The 26,888-nt window shown below is 38.5% G+C and overlaps 1 protein-coding gene across 2 annotated transcripts in view; it reads left to right on the forward strand.

The window, feature by feature from the left end:
* Positions 1 to 26,888, forward strand: part of LOC122537275 (neuroendocrine convertase 2) — a 46,244-nt gene that overhangs the window by 3,786 nt on the left and 15,570 nt on the right. For both annotated transcript variants that reach the window (XM_043670324.1, XM_043670323.1), the window contains 5 exons: positions 9,158 to 9,262; positions 10,096 to 10,363; positions 14,312 to 14,349; positions 17,219 to 17,295; positions 21,746 to 22,010. In XM_043670324.1, coding sequence (XP_043526259.1) covers positions 9,158 to 9,262; positions 10,096 to 10,363; positions 14,312 to 14,349; positions 17,219 to 17,295; positions 21,746 to 22,010 — 753 coding nt within the window. The remainder of the gene's footprint in view (positions 1 to 9,157; positions 9,263 to 10,095; positions 10,364 to 14,311; positions 14,350 to 17,218; positions 17,296 to 21,745; positions 22,011 to 26,888) is intronic.

Raw genomic sequence — 26,888 nt, forward strand, 5'->3', positions numbered from 1 at the left:
CCAGCAAACACCAAACCTTACCAACAGGAAAGAAGGAATAATTATCTCACGCCTAAGAACCGGTCATACCAAGCTGACACACGAACACAAAATCAAAAAAACTATACCACCCACGTGCACTCATTGCAATAACCATCCACTAACAATAACCCACATACTGCACGAATGCCACACCACAGAAATCCAAAGACAGAAATACGGAATCAACGCAAACATAAACCTGACTTCTCAAAATGACATACAAAGAGTATGAAATTATCTCAAAAACGTAAACTGCTACACACATATCTAATGGCACCGTCGTTGCTAATGACCTCGCTGTCGATGCGACATTAAAGAAAAATAACTGACGAAGAAGAAGAAGATTTTCAATGTACCTGCTACGTATTACAAAATTTATTTGAAATTGTTATGAAAAATTCATTTATCATAAAATTACTACGTGTGTCTTGAAACGCGGTATATTTGGACCTCGCATGCCGTTATTAATAGCGCCGTGTAATTTGTTACGTTTGTTAATTTCGTTTGGATTACGACCGACGTCGTCGCCGACGTCTAATTTCACAGGTTCTTGTCGCGTAACGTCTGCCTACGTTTAGTCCATTATCAGGTTTGTCCGTCGTCCTACGCCTCTAGTAGGGACCGTGTTTTCTAATAATAACAACGTTATTTCGTTACACACTCATTAAGAGAGGATAGCTGTTAGCCAGCGGGGATCTTTATAATAGCGCTGACTAACTGAATTATTTTTTGAAAAGTAGTTCGTTGCTCAGTTGGTGGAACAGTTGGTAATCGTGATTTCTGATCGGAAATTGGTAATCGTCAGTCGATCGGAAATTTTATATCGAGCTCGTGTGTGTCTGTCTGTGTGTCTCTCTGTGTGTGTGGATTAATGGGGGGTTGTAAAGTCAATTGACTGGAAGGTCGAAGAGATTGAGAAAGATTGGCGAATGTAATGACGGCTCGTTGGTTCGTCGTATGTGTAGAAGATGTAATTTCTCCGGTTCTTCCCGAACAAATCGATTTCTTCTTCAACGTGTCGTATCTTTGCACACGTATCGTGACGTTGTTTTACGCCGGGTTTCTCGGCTGTCTGACGCGTTTAATCGTCCTGTGACGTAATCGCTTTGAATTATCACGGTGATCGATCGCCACCACCGACGTCCGATTAGGACTGTCATCGTCGGTAACGAATTTTCGTCGTTGCGAAGGGGTGCGAAAGGAGGCTTTCGCGTCACGTATCGACGGATCGTCGCGCAACGTTTCAGCGAGCGTCTCTCGAAAATGAATTTCATCGGAGAAGCGAATGAGAAAAAGCGACAGTTCCTCCACGCCGCGAATAATAAAAAGATTAGCCGAGAGAAGCCGCGTGGAATAATCGTGTTAAATAGGTCGATCGATCGGAATGTTGCGGTAACGCCGCCAACTTTTCGATTCGTCGTTGTGAAAGCGAGACAGGGGTGAGAAGACCGTTCGTTCTTTCTCCACGTTACGAAGCTCGAATGAAGAGGATGCAAAGTCGAAACTTTCACGTTGAACACGTTGCAGAAACAGCCGACAATTTTTCTTGCGTTAATGTTTCGTTACGTTCGTAACCCGAGGTGAAATTTCAGTAGAGACACTCGGTTCGATTAATTACAGCAACGTTAACACAATTTTTATAATAGTGCGAGAACTCTAATTATCAAGAAAAGTGTCTAGAGTTTAAGATGCATTACAGAATGAATGTAATTTTATGGTATTATTTTAACGAACAATTTTTTAACGATGTCAGGTTAATTTAAAATAAAAGATTTTGTTCCAAATATTATTGTTTATATACTAAATAATATTAAGTAATAATAATCTATTGTATAAATTATATAATATATATATATAATATATAATATATAAGTTATAAAATATATTTAAAATCCTTATCATATAAATTATATAATACTATACAATAATACTAAATGCTAATAAGTAATATTTACTGTAACGTCATTTACAGCGTCTTCTTACCAAATTTATCTTAACAGACAGTCGAAAAAAACGCACATTATTATACATTATTATTATTATTATTATTATTATGATGTCAGTACATGACTTTATGACAAATTTTTAACAAATTCTTCGTTCACAATGAAAATTCCAAGTAGTTTGCACGGAAAGTTCGCGTATGACGGAACGTGTTGATCAGTTGCATTTTCATATTCGCGACTCTTCATTGAACTTCTTCACTGTTCAATTCACGAAAATATGAATTTTGCTGTGTTGAGGCAGCACTGAAAGAATTTCGAACTGGCGCGTTCCTGTTGTTTCAGCGCGTAATGCAACATTTCAAGCGTTGTTTGCGATCGCCCGCATACGAATAGTTATCGGTAAATCGATTTACATTAATCTACTGGACTGCGTGCATCCGGTTTACTAAGTGATCGATGCGAACATCGTTGGTCCGATCCGCGACGAAATCTCGAATACGGTTACCTTTCAGAATATTAGAATATTCTTACAACCCAAGCCTCGAGTCAATTCAATTACTTTACGCGCGTTTGAACATTTTCAATGGAGAACACCCTCGCATTCGGAGTTTTATGAACGTCCGACGGACGTCGAAGGGTTGAGAATTGCCGACGGGCAAACGAAACTCACGCGCGTGTTAATTTACAAAGATAATATTGTCGATGAAACGATTGGTTCGCCGATGTGGAACTAATTTCGACGAGAATAGAACGTCCGAATCGTCAGCCGAATGTCCCATTTCGTATTTCTCCCCCACGCTGGAAAATGTATTCACCCACTTCGAGACAGAAAGATTTACTTCCGTTTTTCGCCAGAGAAAAACTTTTCGTAGCCAGACGAAAGAAATTTGACGCTTTCGAAAGTGATTCGTGTCCTTTCGTTCTTTTGATCTCGCTCGAGCGAGAGTGTTTTTCAAACACGCGCTCCAAACCACGTCCAAAAGCGGTGCGTAGGAGTTGAATTTGCAAGGTCGGGATTGGACGTACGATTGGAAATGACGAGTGTATAAAGAGTGTACTTTATCCACGCATCAGTAATCTGAAAGCGCTTCGCGTTGGATACGTGTTTCCTGATGGAGGTTGTGTACGCATCGTAATGTCGCCGAGGGCACGTTTTATCACGCTTCCTTGGTCATGCATCGGCTATGCAAATTTCCCTTCTCCCCTTTTCTCCTCTCTGTTTACTGGAAACTTTCTGCAGGCGCACAAGTGTTACAAATGATACCGGAATTGTAAGACAGGGGCTGGCAACGGTTCCGGTTAACAGCTTTCTGTCACAATGTGAGCATGCGTTTTCAACTTTCTTGCTCCTCTTGTCCGAGATTACGTAACCCAAGCACGTTTCTTTCTTTTTTCCACAAAAACCTTTTTCGGTATCGTGGCAAACTTTTCTTTTACACGTGGTATATACAGGGTGAAGAAAGGGTTCATAACTTCGTCGAAACATGAAAAAAAGTTCTGACAAACGTGAGTCGAAAAATTAAAAGTTATAAATGCCTTCGGTCGAAGAAACGAATTTCTTTGCTTTGAGAGCTCGTCATACCGTAATGTAACTAGTTGTAATTTCTCTGATTACTGGACGTTTTCTACGTGTTCTTCCATTTCTATGCATGCCCGACACTTCAAAGATTCCCAGATGTGTTTTTCACAAGCAAATTTCAAACAAAAAAAAAAAAAAAAAAAGGTTTACAACTTTGAAACTATTAATTTTTCGATCCATATTTTTCAGCATTTTTTTTCATGTTTCTACCCTAAAAGTTATAAACCCTTTTCTCTATTCACCCTGTACATATACGTATATAAAGCGTTCTTTTCTTTTCTTTTTTTACAACCATAGTTTCCTCGACGAGTCTTTCAAAGGCACGAAGACAGTTCGTGCATCAGAGACGGGTATATAAATTGATTTCTGTCAACTTTCTGTCTATAATTGGATTTAATCGGGCAAAGCTCTCCCCTTCTCTACGGGTTTTCAATTCTTTTTTCCTCTATCTAGTCGTTCGACGAACAGTTGCCAACGATGTTTCGCGTAAAAGCTTCCACGTTCCCCGATAAACCGTACGGAAAATTAAAATTAAAGCTTCCATATTTCTTGCGCTCTTGAGCTGACCGCACGAGTTAGCCGTCGCTTTATGTACATATGTATGTACAACGTCGCGTCGTGTCGGCTCGATAAATTTCACCTACGTGTACACGGGATACCCGGTGGCAGAAAGGAAAGGACAATAAACCTGCGCGTTCGTGGTTATCCGGTGGACGTGTACGTATCTTAGTGTCGGTGTTACGCACTTGGTGCACGCTTGCTAATTGGATTACGCGACACGTGTAGCCCAAGTCAAACTCGATTGAGAGGCGGCTAGTTGAGCGCACGGTGCTGCGTCTCTTGAGATAAAATGCGTCTGTCTCGAGCGGGCGTCTTGGTTTAACGACTGTCTCGTTCTATTTCCTCTCCTTCGAACGATAATATCGACAATCTCTTTGGATAAAGTTAAAATTACTGGATCTGGAATAGACAAATATATAACGAGTGCATTTAAGGCAATATCGCAACGTAACAACGCGCCGATGACAATGGAAAAATTGTCGATAATTTAAACTGACAACTTGGTAAAAAAAGATCATGCAAGGATTGATTAATATTTTGAGGCATAAAGTCTCTCTTTCGACAGTCGTGAGTTTTCTTCGAGGATGACTTTACACCGTGTGGAGAATACTTTGAAGATCAAAAGATTGTTTTCATGTATGTATATATTTTTATTTCAGCCTCTTTGGCCTCGAAATTGACTTTGGTTTTTATATTGCACATTTCGCATTGCATTTATCCTAACTTTTACACGTTATAATATTTACATAATATTTTTGTATCCTATTTTGCTTTATCCTATACTTATTTGTCTTAACTATGCTATTCTTTTGTCTTATTTATCTTAACTATGCTATTCTTTCTACTTAAGTATCTTAACCTAATTCTTTCATTTTATTTCATGTTTATTTTGTTGCTCTCTTCTTTTTAGACCTGCCTTATCTCTTCTTCCTCTTCTCCCTGCCTCAAAAATTGTTTTCATAATTAAATGATTGAAGCCTCCTCTTTACAATGATTTAAAACTTGTTTACTAAAGCGATTTTATTTTATAATATTGGATATTAGAGTTCGAGAAATCCTCAGGTTCCGTCATCTAACTCCAATGTTCCAAGTTCAATAAAGAACTTTTTTCATACGAAAAAAAAAAAAAAATCATACGGTGAGTTTCTTGTTGTAAAGAGAAAATTTCAATCTTCGAGACCATGGTGGATTTAGTGAAGGTAGAAACAATTTTTTAACGTTTCTACGTGTTTGAATTTTTACAATTTTCGAGAAGAGCGTATCCTCATTTTTTCACATGTAAAATTATCTTCGAGAACAACGATCTCACGATCATCGTAGATCAAAGTAGAGAGTTCACGTTTTGAAACGAGACCACGTGACCATTGTTGTTTAAAAAGTTTAAATTTTATCAATAATTTTTCACTGTCATTGTCACGTTTATGTTCTTCACTGGTATCACGTTTAGATCCACCTATTATGATATCACCTATTTATGACCAAATTAATGATACTATTCAGTTCTAACTTAATAAATAAACTTCAAATTAATGATACTATTCAGACCTAACTTAATAAATAAACTCCATTTAAATCGATTGACCGTCTCGTTCCATTTTGTCAAAAATAAAGCTCGATTATATTAAACGTGGACTTCTAACACTGAAAAATCTAGCGTACACGTATAACCAGACTGTTTTGTCATTAAACCGGTACGAGCTTTTACGTTATTTTGCTCGTAAAAAGCTTCGTCGTCGCTGAAAGTTCGTAGATGCACTGGCATTGCCGTAGAGTTGTATCTCTTGCCTGTTATTGCACGAGTACCGAGCGAAATTTATTCTCCACAACAAAATTTATTCTCAAAAAACGTAGGGTAAAAAAAACAAATTTCAACGTGGAATACAATTCTTCGTACGAAGGAAAGCAGACAAGAAGAAGTTTAGTAACCAATGGAATTTTAGTTTGAAGGAAAGTTTTTGTCACGACAGAGCTAAATCCCTTTCTTCTTCTTTTTTTTTTTTTTTTCACAAGTGTCATAACTTGTTTCATTCGATCTCATAACGTGATTTTATAACGTTCGGTTGCACAAGGAACAAGACAATTCTTTCGCCGTTCTACGTGAATTCGTAGCGATCGTCGAGTTTCTCGAAAGACAGATCTGTCTCGATATTGACGTTCGACGCGTATATTAAAGTTTCTTGCAAATTTCGTGCAGCACCAGTCGTCTTTAGACACGAATTTGACACTTCGACGCTGTAAATAATTCTGCGACCAAGAGTTCTCCATCGAGAATTAACTAATTCATTGTTTCACCGTCGCGAGGAAATTTTCGTGACGCAGAGAGAGAGAGAGAGAGAGAGAGAGAGAGAGAGAGAGAGAGAGAGAGAGACGGCGACGATATTATGGCGACGGTACCGCTGAAAGTGCGACATTGATCGCGCTTCAACTGTCATTGCTTCAGAGTGTTCGCGGATTGGGCGATACACGGCATGATGATACGCATAAAAATTCAATATCGAAGTCCTGGGAACCGAATGATAAGCCCTCTGTCGACCTCTAGCTTCTCCCTGTGGCAGTTCTCACAATCAGCCTGCCTTCTATCGATTTGCCGATTCCAATCATCCCGGCACAATTTCTTTCACTCCGTTCGAACGGAAAAAAAAAAAAAAAGAAAAGAAATATGCTTCTCTTCTATTCGTTTCTTCACCTTTGAGGAGATGTCTTGGCGTTTGAATTTTCTTCTTCTGTTAAAAAAAAAAAGTCCTCTTGAAGCTTGAGAATCTGTTATATTGAAAATATACATAGTACTCTATTTTATAGTATTATAAATGCAGTATTATAGTAAAATATATATAGTATTCTATTTTATAGAATATAAATAGTATCCCTAGTTTAAGTTTTCATTTAATAATGTCCGCCATAAAAAGCTGAATTTCGTTATATATTTGTACCACGTTATGTGTTCCAAGAGTTTGGCAACTGAAAATGATTCATTCTTAGGTTAGAAGAATGTCAAAATTGGTGTGCGGATAGAGAGACTTTTAATAGAGACACATATGGTTGAAAAATTTCGAAAATAACGTTAGTTTCATTAACATTAGTTACCTCTAGAAAGACTGGTCAATGACACGATCGAAAAGGGACGAAAGGATCGACGTTGTAACACTTTGGCGATCGTTTTGCAGAAAATCGTGTTAGTTCGAGCCCCGTAGATTGATAAATAGCATTGGATGGTAGCTGCGGAACCTTCTATCGAGACGAGGAATTCTCGACTGTGGATACAAGGGGATTCCAATGTCATCGATAATGAGATTTCTTGCGGTATGGTCACGCGCAGGTCGCCATCGATATCGTCCACGTGTTGCCCTCTCGTTGTAATCTTTTTTTCCCCACTCAGTAGTTAAAGTTCTCGACTATGCTACCGTCGTTTTTATCGAAATTCGATCGGCGAACGATCAGCTTTCTCGAGGTGTGTGTTTCTGCGAAGAAGATTGCAAATTTATACTTAATCTCTTTTCTTGATCCTGACAGAATCGTTGATAACGATTTCCTGTCTCTGCCGGCATTGTTGGCAAATAGGGCGAACGTGTGTTGTTTTTTTTCAAAGATGTGGAACATTGTTCTCATTTAAACGTTTTATTAAAGAAACTACAAGTACAGGACAATACACGTTACGGAAGCCGAGCCTGAATTATTTTAATCTCTCGCCAATATGAAGTGTATTTTAAAAACTTGGTTTTTCTACCAAAATTACATTTACATATATTAAATTTAAATTTAAAATAATACTTCTAAAAATTAAAATTATTATAATAACGAATCCATTAGAACAATAATTTAAAAGAAATTATTCTTCAATTTAATATATTAATTAAAATTGAAAAAAAATTATAACTATGTATATTAAATTTCTTAAAATAAATAATTATTATTTTAAGAAGTTTAATATATATAATTGTAATTATTTTTTTTTTCAATTTTAATGTATTAAATATAAGAATAATTTTTTTTAAATTTTAGTTTAAATTATTATTCTAATGGATTAATTATTATAATAATTTTAATTTTCAGAATCATTATTCAAATCATTAATCAAAATTTAAATTTAATATATTCCATATTACACACGTATTATGAAAATCCTCACCAATATCTGCTTTAAAAATTTTTAATCAAAATTGTATACTATTACATATTACACGCATATTACGTTATACATACATTACCAAAATTACATATTATTACATATTATACACATGTACACATTACGTGAAATGTAATACGTAATGTGTAATAGTATATAATTTTGAAGATAAATGATACATGTAGATGGTTTATTAATACAAAATATGGAGAAGTGTACAGGCTACTGATAAACGTGAAATTAAATTTGACCCGGGATCAGTGTAAATATGAACAGGAACCCTCCACTTTTCTCGTCCTCTCTCTGTTTTCTTTTCCTTTCGTCCATTTCCCGTCCGTTTTGTTTTTCTTTCCCCATCAGGTGAAATTGACGAATTCACGTCTAAAAGAAACAGAGCCGATAATCAATTCGATAACAGACTGTACCGTAACCGACGTTACTTTATTTACGTTTAATTGGCTCGATCGAATCGCTGAAACGATGGCACGCCGTTAACTCATTTCCTCGGATAATTCGATCGAGTATGTTATTTACCTACGTGTTCTAACATCCTAAGTGAATCGAGGTCTCGGAAGGACTCTCCGGACATCCGGTCCGGAAAGTGAAAAAAATCAAATTCCTCTGGCTATTAGAAATTGTTTTTTTTTTTTTTTTTGTTTTTTGTCCAACTATCGAAAGAAAGAAACCAACTCATTTACCAGTTTTTAATCGATTCTATCGCTTCCTCTTCACCTGTTTCTCGCCTTTCCCCCCGAGAAATCACTGTGAATCCCACTCTAGTAATTTTCATCGCGTAGTCGAACAAGGATCCCGCTCTCCTTTCCATTATGTCGCAAGAATTTCATCGACAGGCGCCAACGCGTGCCAGTGACGCGAAACGAAGTGTGCCACAGCGAATATAAATTGCTTTTCCCCGTGTCTGTTTAGATATTGGGCAGCCAGACGGAATATCACTTCGTGCACAAAGCTCTGCCTCACGCAAGAAGCAAAAGATCCGTGCCTCACATGAGAAGGTTGAAGGTGGATCCTTTGGTAAGTATTCCAAAATCGAGTTTTTCGTCGCGTTTCTTTTTCCCCACGGATTATTATTATTTTCTTTCTTTCTTTTTTTTTTTTTAATCAAAAATTCGTTCAGCTGCAAATTTCACTCTCGACGCTTCAGTTAGTCGTTGGTTCGATGAAAAATTTCTCGTCTGAACGGAATCTTTTTCATATAGCGTATAGCGTCTCGCTTCCGCGAATGGATTTTCGAGGGGAATTGTTTCGAAAAGTTCGAAGAGCCACGTGGAATGGTAATCACGTATTGGCTCGTGGGAGGATACGCGGGAACTCGATTCAGAGGACTGGTCGATATAAATGTAAATGAAGACCGCAGCTTGGCGTCGAGTACGTAATTGGACTGAGAACAAATCACGATCGCGTAAAATTACGATCCTTTGACAGCGTCGCGGGGACAGGCACAGAAATTGTCATTATCGATCCTTTAGCGGGGAACGGTTCCGTATGGCTACCATCATAAATTTTCACCGCGCGATCTCTGTTTCCGTTGGCCGATCGCTTTGCTCGATCCCGGGATCTCTGACCTCATATTTTTCATCGTTTGCGTCGGGTCACGGGGCGAAAATGAAACGTAAAATGAAACGACGCACGGTACACTTGATCCTCCCACTTGAATGAACCTAGAGAAAAAAATATTTGAGATATACACTATTCTTCATCGTCTGACCTGTTTACGACCTCCTCTCGTCCATTAGTCATCCCACGAAGCTCGTCAAGGAGGGAACATTAACTGCTCGTCGTTCACGAGACGTTGGAATTATTCGTCGCGTCGTCATTCACGAGAGGGCTCGAATAAATGTTTTCAGGTGCACACGGCGGTGCAGCAGCCCGGGTTCAAGAGGGTGAAGAGAGGCTACAAGCCTCTCAGCGTGGATAATCTGGTGCCACCGTACCAAATTAAAAATCCGGCGAACCCTGGCAACCGTGATCCGTCTGACCCTTACTTCCAGTATCAATGGTACTTGAAGAACACCGGGCAGAACGGCGGCAAACCGAAATTGGACTTGAACGTGAAGGCGGCCTGGGCTCAGGGTGTCACTGGAAAGAACGTTACCACGGCTATAATGGACGACGGTGAGGCTCTGCTTGAATTAACTCTTTCGCTACGGTAGATTTTTGATACGTAACATACGGTAGGAGGAGGTTCGAACGTCGAAATTTTTTTCATCAGCGTGCATTACTCAGAAAGTACATTGATCAAAATAATCAAAACACTGAATTTGCACTGATTTACATATTTATTCGTATTCTGCATTGAAGATTGTTAGTGCGCATGTTAAAAATTTCTAACGATCTGCTAAAGTGTGGTGTAATACATAATTTTACATCATATTTCTTGCATTCGTAGTGCGTCTCCCTTCTTCCGTTATGTTTTCCACACACTACACGTTTGCGCCCTTTTGCGATTAAATTTATCAGCACACCTTTTCATTTTGAGGGTATAAAGTGAAAGAACTGTAAAATAATCACGTTTAAATAATACACGGCTAACGGAAGATGTTGAAATGTTGAATTAGAATTCACTTCGCGTCTGATGCAATTATTACCGGACGCTTGTAGGCGCCCTTTAACCACTTGCGCTGGCAACTGGTTCGCGGACCATAACGAGTGACCGACACGTACACGACTAATTCGTCGCTGTTTTTTTTCTTTCGAACACGTCGATATGATATCGCGACTGATGTTATTTATATCATTTGTTTTGCCATTTAAAACTTACTGTCGAACTAAGAAAATGTTGCAATTTGGGACAAAAAAATTTCGAGCAATGTGAAGTGAACGCCTATAGGCGCCTCTCGTTTGGAACGAAGCAAGTTTAAGCGCCAACAGTAGCCAAGAGATTAAGTTGGCCAATAATTGTGAAATAATACACAGACTAACGAAAAATTGTAATTGTTGAAGTAGAATTCACTTGCGTCTGATCCGAGTGAGGTTTGCTGCAATTATTATCGGGCGCCTGTGGACGTTTTCGGTTCGATTCGAACAATGTGAACCGAACGCCCATAGGCGTCTCTCGTTTCAGCGCCGATAGGCGCCGACAGTGCCTCGAAAGCAAATTTCAAAAGCGCCATTAGGTAGCCAAATAGTAGCCAAAGGGTTAAAGTTGATTAAATGCGACGTGTTTGAAATACAACCACGGTTTAAGCTACGGTGGCATGTAATTATCGAGTGACTCTGTAGGTCAACATACACGTCTGTAGGTCATATGCACGCGTGTATATAGGTGTAGAACGATTTGGCGCGATTTAACGGAAACAATTTTACCCGCGACGTCTCGAAATCTCATTAACAGGAAACGTTTCAGCTTAGATTACGCGACGCATGAATGTCAGTGGCCGGGTTCCTCAGGTTAGTCGATTATTAATTGCACCAGTCGACCAGTGCTCCGCGCTAGACGATCAATTATCTCGACGTAATTTCATTAACTGTTGTCGTCCTGCTGCTTTGATCTTTCGTTTTAACCCTGAAAAAAATAGTCTTTACGCGCGTTGTCGCGCGGAACAAACGCGATTACGCAAGAGATGGCGGTTGAATCTCTTTTTAAAATTTCCCGGTGATCCTCATCGACGCGATAACCACGAGAGAACGCGCTTGCGTTTTCAACGTAGTCGAACGAAACTGCTAGGCTCGTTGAAATATCTATTCGAACTTCGTGGATTGATTGAACCGTGTTGCGTGTTGTACCCTGCTTCACACAAAGGCGGGAGCAGTTTTCAACGAACACCGACAACGGTCACAACTGGCCAACGAATTGAAATCGACGCGACGAGTTCCATTCCGCGGCGATGTATTAACAACTAGCCGCCCTGATCGATTTTATCACGGTTTGACACATATACCCTCGTTCGTGGACTGATGACCATTCCTTGATATTCCTTTCATCGTCGACGTTCTTTTATTGCTCACACTGTATTGCAGAGGATTTTTGAAATTTCGACTCTCGACGAGTTATCGTTTTTTTTTTTTTTTTTTTGGAATAAACCGGAATACACCAGATATTTATATTCGACGTGTATCGTGTGCGTCGGAAATATTTGTTATTTGATGACGCGACTGTGTCCGATCTGCATCGTTTGCCTAGATTTTTTCGTTTATTTTTCATGGTGTTCCTCGACAGTGTGGATGTTATTGAGTCATATATCGAAGTTCCAACCAGAGTTGAGTTTGCCAACGTATCGACCGAGCCATTCTAGAAGTGTTCGGTTCACGGTGTAATAAAAATCTTGCACGATTGAATTACAGCGGATGAAAAAACGAACAAAATATATTGGCGATATTTTTTTGATGTATTTACTAGCGAAATCTGTTTCGGTGAATAATTATCATTACGTACGAAAGTAATATATACGGTAGTAATTTAATAATAATTTATACAATAATTAATACAAGTAATATGAAAATTCGCGAATCAAGCAATTATTAGCACATCTAGTTTCTTTGCAATATCTTGATCAGAACAAACGACACATTAACAAAATCTGCAAAAATTTCCATAAATGGTTTATTACGTGCAAAAAGCAATGTGCACAGTAGCAATAATGAATTATTACAACAACAATAATAATACAATATAATGATTTATACAATAATGACGCACAAAATTATTATTTTTAAATGAAGTATAAAAATTCAAAGAGTCGAAATTAACACACTTGTAATACCAACGCTTGACCTATTATATGTTTAATGGCGGAATGTTACTAAAAAAATTACAAAATACCCTATGTCAAATGATATCACAAAAATATTTTATATTCCGTTCAAATACATAGTACAGTTTCAAGAAAGAATCCTCACGTATCCAAATCTTTTTGATTCTCGAATTTTATATCATTATTGTATAATTTATTATTGAAAATTGCTACTTCGCGCATTACAAACAGATCTTCTTAATGTGTCATTTGTCATTGCAAAAATATTGCAAGGAAACTCAAAGAAGGTGTGCCAATCTGTTTTGAGCCACCGTAGAGTTGTTCCATAATAGTATAATAAGGCGAATATATTTCCTTCAAAAGAGGCTGGAAAATATCGAGCAATAATTAGAGCTTCTTGTAAATACGCGTGGTAATCGTTATAATTGAAAAGAAACTCGTAGAAAACACCGTTAGTGTGTCGAATAGCACACATTACATCCTACTTAAAACACATATGCCACTTGGGGATAAAAAAATGATATATTAAAAAACTGTATTTTCGCTTTCCGGTACGCGAGTAATCCAGGGACAAGAAGGCAAGTTTGCAAAAGATAAATCACTTTTCTCTTCCCCCCTGAAATGGTCTGACATTTGACGCTTACTTACTTGGTGTTTTCCACCAAGAACTTTTTTAATTCACGATGAACGACGGGTGTAACTGATGGCCAGTCTGAACCGCTTATTAAGCCCAGAGCCTCGACATACATCTTCGCTAAGCTGTAACCTCGAATATCCAGTTTATTACAGCTTGTTAAAGACGTTGGCCCTTTATTCGGTGCTATCGATTTCGCTCGACAAATATCGGGTTAATTATCTCGTCGTTGGCGCAAGTCACGTCACATCGCGCCGCGTATTACATATTACAAATTTACAACGCTAATCGAAATTTAGGTAAACAAATTGTTTTGTTATTCGATCGTTTAATCCTCTGACGATCTGTCGGAGTGGTGGTATTTCGTGGAACTGGGAGATCAATATTCACGGGGAGAAAAAGGAAAGATCACGTTCCTCGTGAATGGATAGCAGTAGCAGAAATTTAACCTTCTATCGCAAGATGGAAGTTGGATGGTTGAATACAAATTGCGTACAACATTTCAATGCTACCTTCCGGAGCGAATGGCTGAGAAATCGTAAAGCAAGAAGTTACTTTACACGGCAAGCAAAGTTCGATCTCTGGAAAGTAGCTCCGAATCATTAGCTCGAGGGCACTTTTTAACGAACCTCTCGTAGAATCCTGAGGCAGCCTTTGCAACCTTCGTTTCTCTCTCAGTTTACAGGATCGTATTTTCCGTACTCTGAAAACCTTGTTTCTTTTCCTCTGTTCCAGGAGTCGACTACATGCATCCGGATCTGAAGTACAATTACGTAAGTACGGCCATTGTAGCGAGCAAATACCTGAAACAAAGACTGCAATTCTCGCTAGACCGACGGTGGTTACCTTTTATCGACAAATTCGTTCTCCAATAAAGGCATAAAGTGGTTGACGAGCTGCGTCGGAAGATAGATTTCACGGAATTGTTCGTTCCAGAAAATTTGGTCTTCCTCTCAGCCCCTTCGTTTGCCCCTATCATGAGAGAAGGACGTCCATGAGGTACGTTCGCGTAATGGCACGTTGAAATTCAAATGAAGACCGTAAGCACTTGGTCTCGCAAAAATCTGCGACTGAGATGTCCTGGCCAGGATCCACTCGAGCATAGACGGCCATTGTTCGTCGATGTTAATCAACGCCAAGTGTTTTTCACCGGCTCTCTTTGACCTGGGAGATGAGACTCGACCCAGTGGAAAATCAAGGAGAAACCTAGCGAACCGTATTGGATAATGCATTTTGAAATTAGAGTCAGTATCTTTAACTAGGTGTACCATGAGATGGGTAGAGCAAAATTATATATTTCCGGGTACTCGTTGCAATTTTACCCGGTGTTTTGAGTAATTTATACTTTCGTGGCAAATAAAAACATGCGAAACAGTTAATTATTTTATATATAATCGTTTAATTATTTTTATATATAGCAGTTTAATTATTTTATATATGATAAAACTGCAACAGTTTATTTTGTACCAAACTGTACGAAGTAAGAGTTCAATAGACCAGTCTAATAGGTCACTAGAATAGTGGAGAACTCGACAAGAATGTTGCGTTCGCCAAAAAGTAATTGCGTTTTTTTTCTCTAATATATATCTTAACTTTTTTTTTTTTTTTTTGAAAAGATAAGAAGTGAAGAAACACTGAAGAGAAATTGCCTGTAATGGTCAATATATTAATAAAGTGGAACAAAATGGTCAATTAATATTAATAAAGTTTTTGTTTCTCGTGAAAAATTTGCCTTTTATTTTACACACAGAAAAACGCAATTACTTTAATGATATGCAAGATTGGCAAAACTTGTTAAAAAATATTTATATATACCAGCAACATCTGCCAGCTCTGGAAGAATATTTTCCACATCTGGAAATTGTCACCTACAATTGGTATTTTTATTGCATTTTACAAAAATTTAAATTTAATTTAAAGTAATCACTTTACATTGTTTTATTATTTATTGTTACGTATTGTACGTAAATTACATTGTGGACATCCGAGTAGAAATAACAGATATTCTCAACTGTCTCGTGCACCTGAGCCTCTCACAAGTAATAGCTCTACTTTTCAATTTGTTGATTGTTACCACTCGTTATATACATATATCAAGAGAGTACTATTCACACTTCAACATTTGGAAATTTCATCTTGAATTTTGGACAAAAGTCCAGCGGGAGGAAATATCAAAAAATAAGAGAATGATTCAGTCGTCAAGTGCCTTTGAAAAAACAACAGCGAAGGTAGAGAGAATTCTGTTCGCAAAGAAACAGTCCGTTCTACAAACTGTCTCGCCACAAGTTTCCTGCGAAGGGAAGGCTGATCCACTCGATTCGGATCATGTAGCTTAGCCAACTCCTTCAGATCTGTTTGACGAAGAAACAAGAAAAGCGCATTAAACACAATTGGTTGAAGGAGACGCTAACGTGCAGGAGTTGATAAATTCACGCTCGCAAGTATGACAGATACTTTGGCGAAGCACTTGGGATAATAAAGCACGTCGAATTATTTTGTTTCATGACGACGATGCTCGACCTATTTCCCGGACACCTTACGTATTGTTAATGCAAACAGTCGTGATGTTTCATGAATAAAAATGTGGGAAAACGTCGTGAGCACGTGATGGAGGGAATGAAGTAACAAGGAAAAGACAATAATAAAAGGTTCTCGCATAGTTTTCCCAAACGCGGGAAAGTTGTAATCAACTGTTATAAGAGTAATGAAACTAAAAGAACGAAAAACTGGGAAACTAGTTATCCCGTCGGAGGATAAATTCTGGGACTCTTGTCAGTGTTGTTCAATTAGACGGTAGAAAAAAATGAGGCGATAGAAGAGACAGAAAGAGGAGGAAGGATTAATCGGAGGCTAGTTTTTCGAGACGAAGATTAATAGTCGAGCAGCGTTGTCTGCGGGTATGAGAAATTTATGTGGATTAAAATTAATAGAAAGGAATTTGCATGACGTGTAGATTGCACGTCGTTGGATACTGTATTCAATTAGTTACGAAAGCCGAGAAGTCTGGACATTTTTATCGAAGATTTATTCTGATTGATCGCCGGTAGAAATTCGCGCAATATTTTACGCGCGAAGGGAAGGATTCGATCGCGAAGGATAATAAAGGAGTTACTTTTAAAACATCGAGCAGCAGTGTATTCTCGTTACAACAGAAGTTCGCAAGGGACGCGAGGAAAAAAAATTGACTTCGAAGAGAGGATTACCATGGTGAAGGCACTCCTTTGCTTATCAAGCAGTTGGGATGTTACAAGAAAAATACGAATTCCGGTTTATGCGCATGCAAAATGCAGTTTTTGCAATGCACAGCGACGGCAGAGTTAAAGAAGTTATAAAGATGAAAATGTAGCACAACAGAGGGAGAAGGAAGGCAGTGTTTCTGTCGTCGTTTCACTGAAGAGACTTTTCATCCTAACGAATGCCGCTAGCCAGAGTAGCTCTGTTTCCCAACCAAACTCGTGGTCACGTAGCCTGTTGTTAAAAAGAGAAACAGCAAAAGTTCACCCATCCAATTTCAAGTTTCGATAAGTTTCACGTTCGAAGCCAAGGGAAACGGATTAGCTTTTCTCGAGTTGCATTTCTCAGAATTACGTTTCTTATCTTTTTTTCGAAGATTCGAAAAAGAAATCTGTTGGTCTGTTTCAGAACGCCAAAGCTTCTTACGATTTCAGCAGCAACGACCCTTATCCGTATCCCCGATACACCGATGACTGGTTCAATAGGTGAGTGAAATGATAACCGTGATAAAAATCTTCTGCGCTGTCACGAAATGTCTTTTACAGAATTATATTATTTGCTATGCAAAAAAAGTGTAACTGGTGTTGCGAGTAACGAGATTAGAAAGAGGCTGGTGGCGTTGGGTAATAGGAACTTGGAAGTGAAGCTCGATGCGATCGCGTAATTAATGATCGTCGGATAGCAATTAGCGTGGCCGGCGGATAGACGGTTATTAACGGTGGAAAATTGTTTCGAGCTTCTTATTTCACCTCCATATTGCTTCTTTTTCCCTCCTCCCATCCTCACCCTCTCGCGATGATTGAAGGTGACACGGTTCTCGAGGATTATAACGATGCTCGAGCATCCCCTCGCGACAAATCAGCGAAAACTTTTCATCCGATAATGAGAAATCGACTTTTCAGTTAGCGTATCGGGAGCGAACCGGCTCTGTCTTCGAGTTTGCATTCACAAAGTTTGTGAATCCGAATCCGGGGAGGGAGAATATTCGCGCAAAGGCTTTCTCTATGGCGGCTGATTATTTCGCGTTTTCGATCGATTCGCTGCTAATTCAGTCTCGCGTCGAGAATTATGGGAAATATTCTAATTTTCTCGCAGCTGGCGTGGAGAAAAATTTTTCCACGATCCGCTTATTGGCCGCGGCGGGAGGGCGGGTTACGCAATCTTGCCGAGCAATTTCTACGTCTCGTTTGTGCCACTGGCAAACATTTCCCCCTCGAATGAACACCGTGAAAAGCTTGGCACGGTAATTGAAACGGCTCTCGACTGGAGAAATAAAGAACTCGCGTGATAAATCTGCCTCGTAAGACACGAAGCTGAAACATCCGTTCGCTCGCTGTTCGATGAAATTCGTTCGCCATTTTCGCAATGTCTCTCTCACCCTCGACCTTTCCATCCTGCGTATTTCAAGAGGCGAACACGCAGATCATTCCAGTAGCCGCGTCAGTCCGCTGAAAAGAAATTTCACAGGCAATCACCTATGAACTTTTCGACGAAGAACGAACAGGGAACGAACAGTGTATTTATTTCCAATCATCGCTCCGAATTATACAGGGTTTCATGTAACTGGTGGTACAAGCGGGAATGTGGTGATTCTACATGAAAAACTGAATAAAAAATATGGAATAAAATTTTTTCAAAGCTTTTTTTCCGAAAAAAAAATGGCTTTGAAAGTTTTTTTATCGAGTACGCGTGCACCTGATCAAGATTCAACCCAACGCATTTCATTATTATCTCTACTAACATTTGCAAACATTCCCAATGTTCGTACGCGAAGGCACATAATGTCTACCTTTCGCCAATTTTTTTTTAGTTTAAAAATTGTTAGAAGTGACGTCCACGTTGTTGCATGCATAACTGTGCTCTTATTAAATTTCTACGAACATTTTCTAATGTGTTATTTTGCAGTTTCAATGTTGCAAACGCTATAATAATTTTTTCTTTTAATTGTTCAACGTTCGCTGTGTCGCTAGAGTGCATCATGGATATAACATGGATATAACATGACCCCATAAGTAAAAATCCAGCGGTGACAGGTCCGGAGATCGTGGTGGCCAAGGTATTCTTCCATTGCGGTCGATCCAATATTGATAGTTTTCGTTTAAAAAATTTCTCGCTTCACGACTGAAATGCGATGGTGCTCCATCTTGTTGGTAAATTAAATTTCTTCGAATTTCCAGAGGAATGTCTTCCAATAATTAGGTTGAATCTTGATCAAGTGCACGCGTACTCGATAAACTATCGAAGCTATTTTTCTCGGAAACGAAGGTTCGTATGAAAAAAATTTATTCTATAGTTTTTATTCAGTTTTTCATGTAGAATCATCACCTTCCTTTCTTGTACCACCAGTTACATGACACCCTATATATAATTCGAACGTGCTCGATTCTTCGATTCTTCGATTCTTCGATTTATCCAGCGATTCACAAGGGACATCCCCGTTAATCCGTGACATCGCTTACACGTGGAAAACTCAATGGAAAACGAGACGTGTTGATACGTCACCGACAAAGTGTATCGTATTCTCGTATCTTCTTTACGATGCGTGTTTCTCGGTTTTATTGGTTCGCGACGCGATGAAAGCTCGAGTTTTTAGAAACATGACGAATCGAGCACAACGGCGATAAAAGCGAATAGAGACGACCCCGATAAAGCCCGATGGAACTCGCTCGCGCACAGCGACTTCCACTTGGAATCGACGAACCGTGAGATTCTACGCTACACTTCTCCGTCACCGAGTACGCGAAACTTTCGGTAGCTCCCTGTCTGACGGACGCTTCGTCTTCTGCGCCTCAACTTCCTCGGGCTGCAATATCGTTTTGCATGCTCCTTGTCGTTTATCGCTGTTGAAACTAACTGGTAGTTACGGCGGCACTTCCTTTGAGGAACATTCATCCCCGAACATTTTCATTCGACAAAATGTCCCGAAGTTTCCGTCTTGGCGTTTTTGATAGATCTGATTCTATCTGAAGAGGAACTTGAAGGGTGAACGCATTTGAATTTAGAAGAGCGACTCTTCGTGTCGGATTTTCATGTAATTTCCCGTCGAGCAACTGGTGAGTGGACTGTGATTAATTTCTGTGATTCGTTCCTTCGACTTCCTTGCTCGTCATCCATTCGCGCGTGCAGTTTCCCACAGTTCGTACTACGTTTCGTAACTTTCAGTCACATGCGAACGCCCCTTTCGTTAATTAATTTCGAATCGAAGTTCGATAAGCGCTGCAACAAATCAGCAATGATTCAACACTCTCAACTGTCAAAGTGGTCAAAATTTATGCGAGCTTCCACAGGAACTTTATGATATTTGAAAGAGCGTGTTTTCGCTTGAATGATTTTTAGGAAAATGTATAAGTAGAAGCCCTTATATATAAAAGAATTTATAGAATTGTACAGAATTATATACATACAATTATATATATATATAATTCTATTTGTTAGAATTATATATATATTATTATTATATATATTATTAATTTTATATATTATCTGATACGTTCGTTGTTATATTATAAATTTTTTCCCCGTTACTCGCACTGCAATTTCTCCGCTAAAAATTTTATAGCATTAATCGACGACAGTTCCGGGGGTGAAATCAACACTCGACTCGAATCGGTGCGACGTCATCGAGAACGGCCGTTTAATTTTGCTTTAAATGGAAAATGGAAAGATTAAACGGCTGTGGCTGTTATCGCAGCCAATTCTGGACTATCTCGGCCGCTGATTGCGCAATAAAATCGCATTTACCGCGGGTTGTTTGCGGTGCCAGTTAAAACGTTGCCACCAGATGCGTCGTCGAGTTTGCAATTGCCTCCCCAACCAGGCGCATTCAGCAATAAGCGCAGCCAATAAACGACAGAGAGATCTTTGGTAATTTTCTCCCGCGACGAGCTATTTTTCCCCGTTTTCCATTTTCGTTGGAATGAAACTCTCATAAAACGTCGTCCGAGTCTTTGAATCTTGAACTCGCGACGGAAGGGTGCTCGAGCGGCTGCGGTTGCTCGTAAATTCTCATTCAAGGGAGATCGTGTTCGTTCCTTTCCGCGAGAAAATCCCGTTATTTGTGCTCATAAAGGACGAACGCGGAGAGGATATTTCAAGTATCGCGCTTCGTTTATTTCTACTTGCCTTATGCCACCACCAATTTATTGAGGTTAAAGAGAAACGAGAAAAAAAGAGCGTTTCACGGTACACCTTTGAATTATTCAATGTGTCGAAATTTTGATAACCCGGGTCGACGAATTAGTTGTGCACGAACAGAACGAATGCATTGTCGAAGCACATTACTTATTAACACATTCCAATAATTAATGTAAAATAATAATTGGAATATATTTGATAATAATGGGATAATTTATAATATAAAAAATTTATAACATATATATATATATATATATACGTGCAAAGTCCAACAAGCGAATGCATTTTGTTTGATATAAAATAAAAATAATTTTTACAAACACATATTTTTAAAATTTTTTGTTAATTTATTTGGAAATATAATTAATGGATTCATTTTCCAGTATTATGTGAAAAATATCCCTCACGTGACCACCATTTCTCTTTCTGTGGCCATTCTGTATTAACGTGCCTTTAATCTCTTGCGCTGGAGGTCCCAAAATTGCAATATTTTGTCAGTTTCAAGTATAGGGAAAGCAAATAATAAATTTATTACTTTTGAATAACTTCTATCCAGCGACGTCACACCGACGAGTTGAAAAAGAAAGCGACGAATTGTTGTATACGGTTTTGGTCGCTCGTTATGGTCCGCAATCAGTTGCCAGCGCAAGTGGTTAATCGCTTCCTCGGATCGATTTGCACAGTCTGCTAATCACCAGACGATTAACATCGTCTGGATTCTAAGCACGGAGCAATCTAAGCGCAGCAAAAACATTTCCCCGGTCACGGCCAGGATCTAATCAGGATCGTTTTTCTTGAAAGCCACGGGACCAGATGCGCCGGCGAGGTGGCAGCTGCCCGGGACAACGACGTCTGCGGCGTGGGCGTAGCTTACGACTCGAAAGTCGCCGGGATCCGAATGTTGGATCAGCCGTACATGACAGACCTGATCGAGGCGAACAGCATGGGACACGAACCTGACCTCATAGACATTTATAGCGCCTCATGGGGACCGACTGACGACGGGAAAACCGTGGACGGGCCGCGAAATGCGACGATGAGGGCCATCGTGCGCGGCGTTAACGAGGTACGTATTAGTGTCACGTTTTCTCATCTTCTACATCATGCGTCGGATCTGTTTACCGCCCTTCGGTTCGTTTATTTGCTTCGTCCACTCGCTCGAGCGTGAGATCAAGTCGAAGGTGCTCGCAGTCGCTTGATTATTAATAAATAATGATAGTGACAGTGATAAGTAAGTAATTTATTACTCTGAAGTTAATGTCTAAAAGAATTTTCGTGAATCCTTTGAGTACAGAGAAGATAAACAATAATAGTAATAGCGATAGTTAGTGATAAGCAGTAGTTTCTTTCCAAACTCTCCAACTATAATAGATACAGAGATTTATATTCTGAAAGCAATGTTTTAAAGAATTTTAATGAATCCTTTAAGTACGACTACAGAGAAGATAAATAATAATAGTAATAACGATAGTTAGTGATAAGCAGTAGTTTCTTTCCAAACTCTCCAACTATAATAGATACAGAGATTTATATTTTGAAAGCAATGTTTTAAAGAATTTTAATGAATCGTTTAAGTACGAGTACAGAGAAGATAAATAATAACAGTAAGAAGCAATAATGTGATAATAAGAAGCAACAGCTTGTTTTCAAACTACTCTGAAGGCAATATCTAAAAGAGTTTTAATGAATTTTAAATACAAGTGCAGAGAAGAATGACAATGACAGTGAAGAGTATAAATGTGCCAATGACAATGAAAAGTTGTCGATAATTTAAGCTGTTATAAAAGAAGATTATATAACTTGTATAACTGTTATATAACTATTATATAACTTATTCACTCAATTTAAAGCGTGACATTTCTACTTGGACAGCCGTGAATTCTTTCTCTTCAAAGATGACTTTATATCCTATAGCGAATGTGAAATTGACTCTTCTCTACTCGAAAATTCATACGCGTGTAGAAAATATTAAAAACACATTTTCTTCATCATTTCAATCGTCATTTGAAGATTGAAGTGTCCTTTTTACGATTCGTTGCGCAATGTTTCTTTTTTCGCGAATTTCGAAAATTTCATCGAACGTTGAATATTAGCTTTGACGTTCCAAGTTTAATAAAATTCTTCAATAGAATTCTTCAGTGTTTTTACAAGCGTTTGAATTTCTACAATCTTCGATTTTGCCAGACATGCATCTTCGAGAAGAGCTGCCACGTCTGTCAAAGTCACGTTTCGAAACAACATCAAATTGACGGTTCTTTTACCAAGTGAAATTTATTTAGTCTAGATAAGCAATTTTTCATTGTCGCCAGTACAGTTGCACGTTCGAGGGAAATCTTCTCTGGAATATATAACGCGTGTTGCGCGCATAAAAGTTTTCCAAAGGAATATACACGCGAAGCTGTAACCTCGACACGTTTCTCATTCGACGTCGTCCACCGGATTTTATTTTCTCCGTCGACGTGAAAACGGAACTCACTCGGTGGTGACCTTTGTGTGCGCGATCGCCGACGACCAACGGTGATTTCTCATGAGAGGTAAACTTTCATGAGGACATTCCGTGGCGAAACTTTCACGAGAACATGTGGCATGTAATTTTTATGTGTATTGATAAACACACGGTGACAGCTGTTCCGCCCACGATACTACGGTGCCATCCATCTCTCGCTCGCAAGGAGAGCATAGAGGAACATCGATTGCCGTGATTCGTTTCTGATATCGTAGTATCGTATCGTGCCGGGGCATGTGTTATCTCTGTGGTGCATGTTTCCAGCACAAAGCGAGACATCGGTAACCGTGCCAGTAAACCAGAGTCGGTTTTCACGAGAGAGTTGCTGTCGCGCGGTCTCAAACTTTCAACAAAAACTACGTTGCATCGTTTCCCCGAGTCATGGTGTCTCTTTATTTATTTAAAAAAAGTTTATTTAGTTGAAAAAAAAGAATGTTCTTTCATTAGTCATGTTATTCATCTTCCAAAACGAGCCTCGGAAAAGCTTGTCGTCTCTCTCGATGATAAATCGGTTTACTTGGAAAATAAAATCGCTCACGGTTACAGTTCGTCAGAGTGATAACGCGTAAATGTAACTTCGAAAGCAATAAAAGTGAAACATGTGTCAGAATTGTCGACAACAATTGTCGAAGTATCGAAGAGATTTGTTCTGGGGATTCTAGCAACATTTCTCGTGGTAAAACTCGAGTAATTATGTTCTACGTCAATACTTTTTCAATAATTCCCTGAAGTTCTAACATTTTGTGTACTATTGATTTTGGTTGTTATTTGAATAATCTGAGTTACACTGAATTAGTGTAAAAATTAACTTGACACGGTGAATAAAATTTAATTGATTGGAAATAAAAATTTTAATTATAAGAGAATGATAGTTAAATTTAATGTTTAATATACATTTTTTTATAGCAAATAAAAATAATAATAATAGTAATAGTAATAGTAATATATAATAAAACAATTATATATATATGATGAATATTGATAATCCAAATTAATATTAATTTACTATATCTATATATTTGAATTTTCACAATTTTCACGATTTATTATATAATATATACATATAAATTCAATATTTTACGTTTTTCATTCAACACCGTTAAGAGTATATGCTTTCCCTTTGTCAAAATTGCTTCCTCTATGAATCACGTACTTCAAACATACTTCACTACATACACAGCAACTCAAAGGATTCACGGTGGTGTGTAATGTTGCCTTTTTTTCTCAGAGATTTCCACGTTCTCGTCAGAAACACGTTACGGGATTTCAGCTTTTATATATTTTTTTCCCTCATCATTGTATGTTTTTCATCATTAGCAATCCCATTTCCGCTTTGTTCACTTTCCCATATTTTCCTCTCCCCATCTTCTTAATTGCATTTCTTTTCTTTTTTTTTTAGCTTTTATCGAGCAGTAACTTTGTTTCGTAATGTTCATTATCCCTCCGTGTCTGTTGGAATAATGCCTCACGGGTTTATAATCAGTCTCAACAAGTAATTTACACGGCGTCCGTGTAAATTAATTTTTACCGAAGCTCTTAATCAGCAAACGTTCTTTCCCCCTCTTTCATTTCTTTTTTTTTTTCGTTCGTTCGGCTTTCATTTTCCTCCGTTTCCTCCTCTTCTTTCTTCTTTGCTCCTTTTCTATCGAGGAAGGGAAGGACAGGAAGTAATGAAGTTAATTCGCCAACTTTGTGTTGCGTCGTGGAAGAGCGCTGCCCTAATTAACTCCGTAATTGCGCCGCGAATTTCTGACGGTCGTCACGTCAACGGAAGTCACTCCACGCCGCTCGAGAGTCATCTCTGAACGGAGTATCCTTCGTCGATAATCTTCTTGGAAGGCTCTCTTAAAAATCTCTTCGACAGAATATCACGTTTAGTGTTAACGTGCCTTTGAACGGTTGCAAAATAAGGAAAATTAAAGAATCTTTTCGCAGTTAAAATTACACATTGAAAGAAATAGTGAATTTTATTATAAAAAAATAGTAAGTTGAAAAAATAGTAAGGTGGAAAAATTTAATTCAAAAAAACTTCATTGGAAAAATAGTAAATTTTATTACATGTTGTTCAGTTAGTGATTGCTGTAAAATTTGAAACGTAGGAAGATAGCGGAACATGGCCGCCATGGTGGTAAGTTTAGTTTAGTCATGATTTTCTTATCAGATATGTCTCTGTGTGATTTTATCTAAATTTTACCAAACGTTTTAAATTTCACGTTAAATTGTACAAGTTAGTTGGAAGCTAGTACTAGTTTGAAACATCAATTTTCTTTTAAAAAAATCTACGTGTGATTTTCGTTGTGAATTTTCACTTCCTTTGTTAAAAAAAGGAAAAATGCACAAATCAAGATTTATTATTTCGAGTATTAGACAATTGAGAGGAAAATGTTTTTCAAAGTTATCTGTTGCCATTAGATGTCGACGGAAGCTCCAAGTTAATTACTCTTCTAAAAGAATCGTAATAACAGCGTATAATACAATCACTGGAAAAATCGATTACCCTGACTTTGTCAGAGACATGTAACATCCTTAATTAAATAACATCGAATAATTAAAGTTTTGCTCGGCGAAACACTTTTGAAACTCCTTTTTCAGACTTTCTTTCACGAAGGTACGAAGCACGAAAATTAGAGTTACTCGTCGTCCCACGTTAATCAAAGTGTCGCATGCAGAAGACTGAATCATCTATTTTCTGTTAAAAAAAAAAAAAAAAAAGAACAACGTTTACGTTTCAAAAGAATTTTTCGAACGAACACGTCACTGTGCGTGTACATCGTGAACAACAAAGACAGGATTGGATTTGTCAGGCGCTTGGTGCACGCTTCGAGCTTCAAAAAGTCTTTTCTCTATCGAAAAACTCGAGTTTTTGAAATTCCCACGTACCATCGAAGAGATGGCCAATAATTGCCTCGAATCCAATTACCGTGCACGCTCCATTCTGAACCGAAAACGTCGATAATTTTTTCGTCAAAGAGACGGCGTATCCTCGCCCAGACTTAATTGCCAAGATAATCGAGTTAATGCTTGTAAAAGTCACGGACGTTGATTGCCAGTTTCACAATAATTTAAACAAAAGGAGATTGGACAAAATAATTTAGACTAGATTGGATAATTAAAGCTAAATTGGACAGGAAGAAAAGCAGCTGGTTTCGATTTGGACGGCTATCACTTAATTTGAAATGCGTTTAATTTAATCACGGGAGAATCTCTCAGCAGAGATATTCGAGGACTTGTTGTAACCCTCGGATCGATACGATCGATGCCGCCCGTTTATTATAGGTGCTCTTTACCATTATCATGGACGTGACCGCGACCAATTAACCGAGTAATTAATTTCATCGGACCTCGTGCTCGTGTTTGCATCTCGTTCGTCTCGCTGTTTCGAATAATGTCGAACGTTTCATCGTCGTAGCATCATGCGGGGAGTGGACGAAAGTATTC

The sequence above is a fragment of the Frieseomelitta varia genome, unplaced genomic scaffold (genome assembly GCF_011392965.1).
Source record: "Frieseomelitta varia isolate USP_RPSP 00005682 unplaced genomic scaffold, Fvar_1.2 scaffold_898, whole genome shotgun sequence".
NCBI classification, from domain to species: Eukaryota; Metazoa; Arthropoda; class Insecta; order Hymenoptera; family Apidae; genus Frieseomelitta; species Frieseomelitta varia.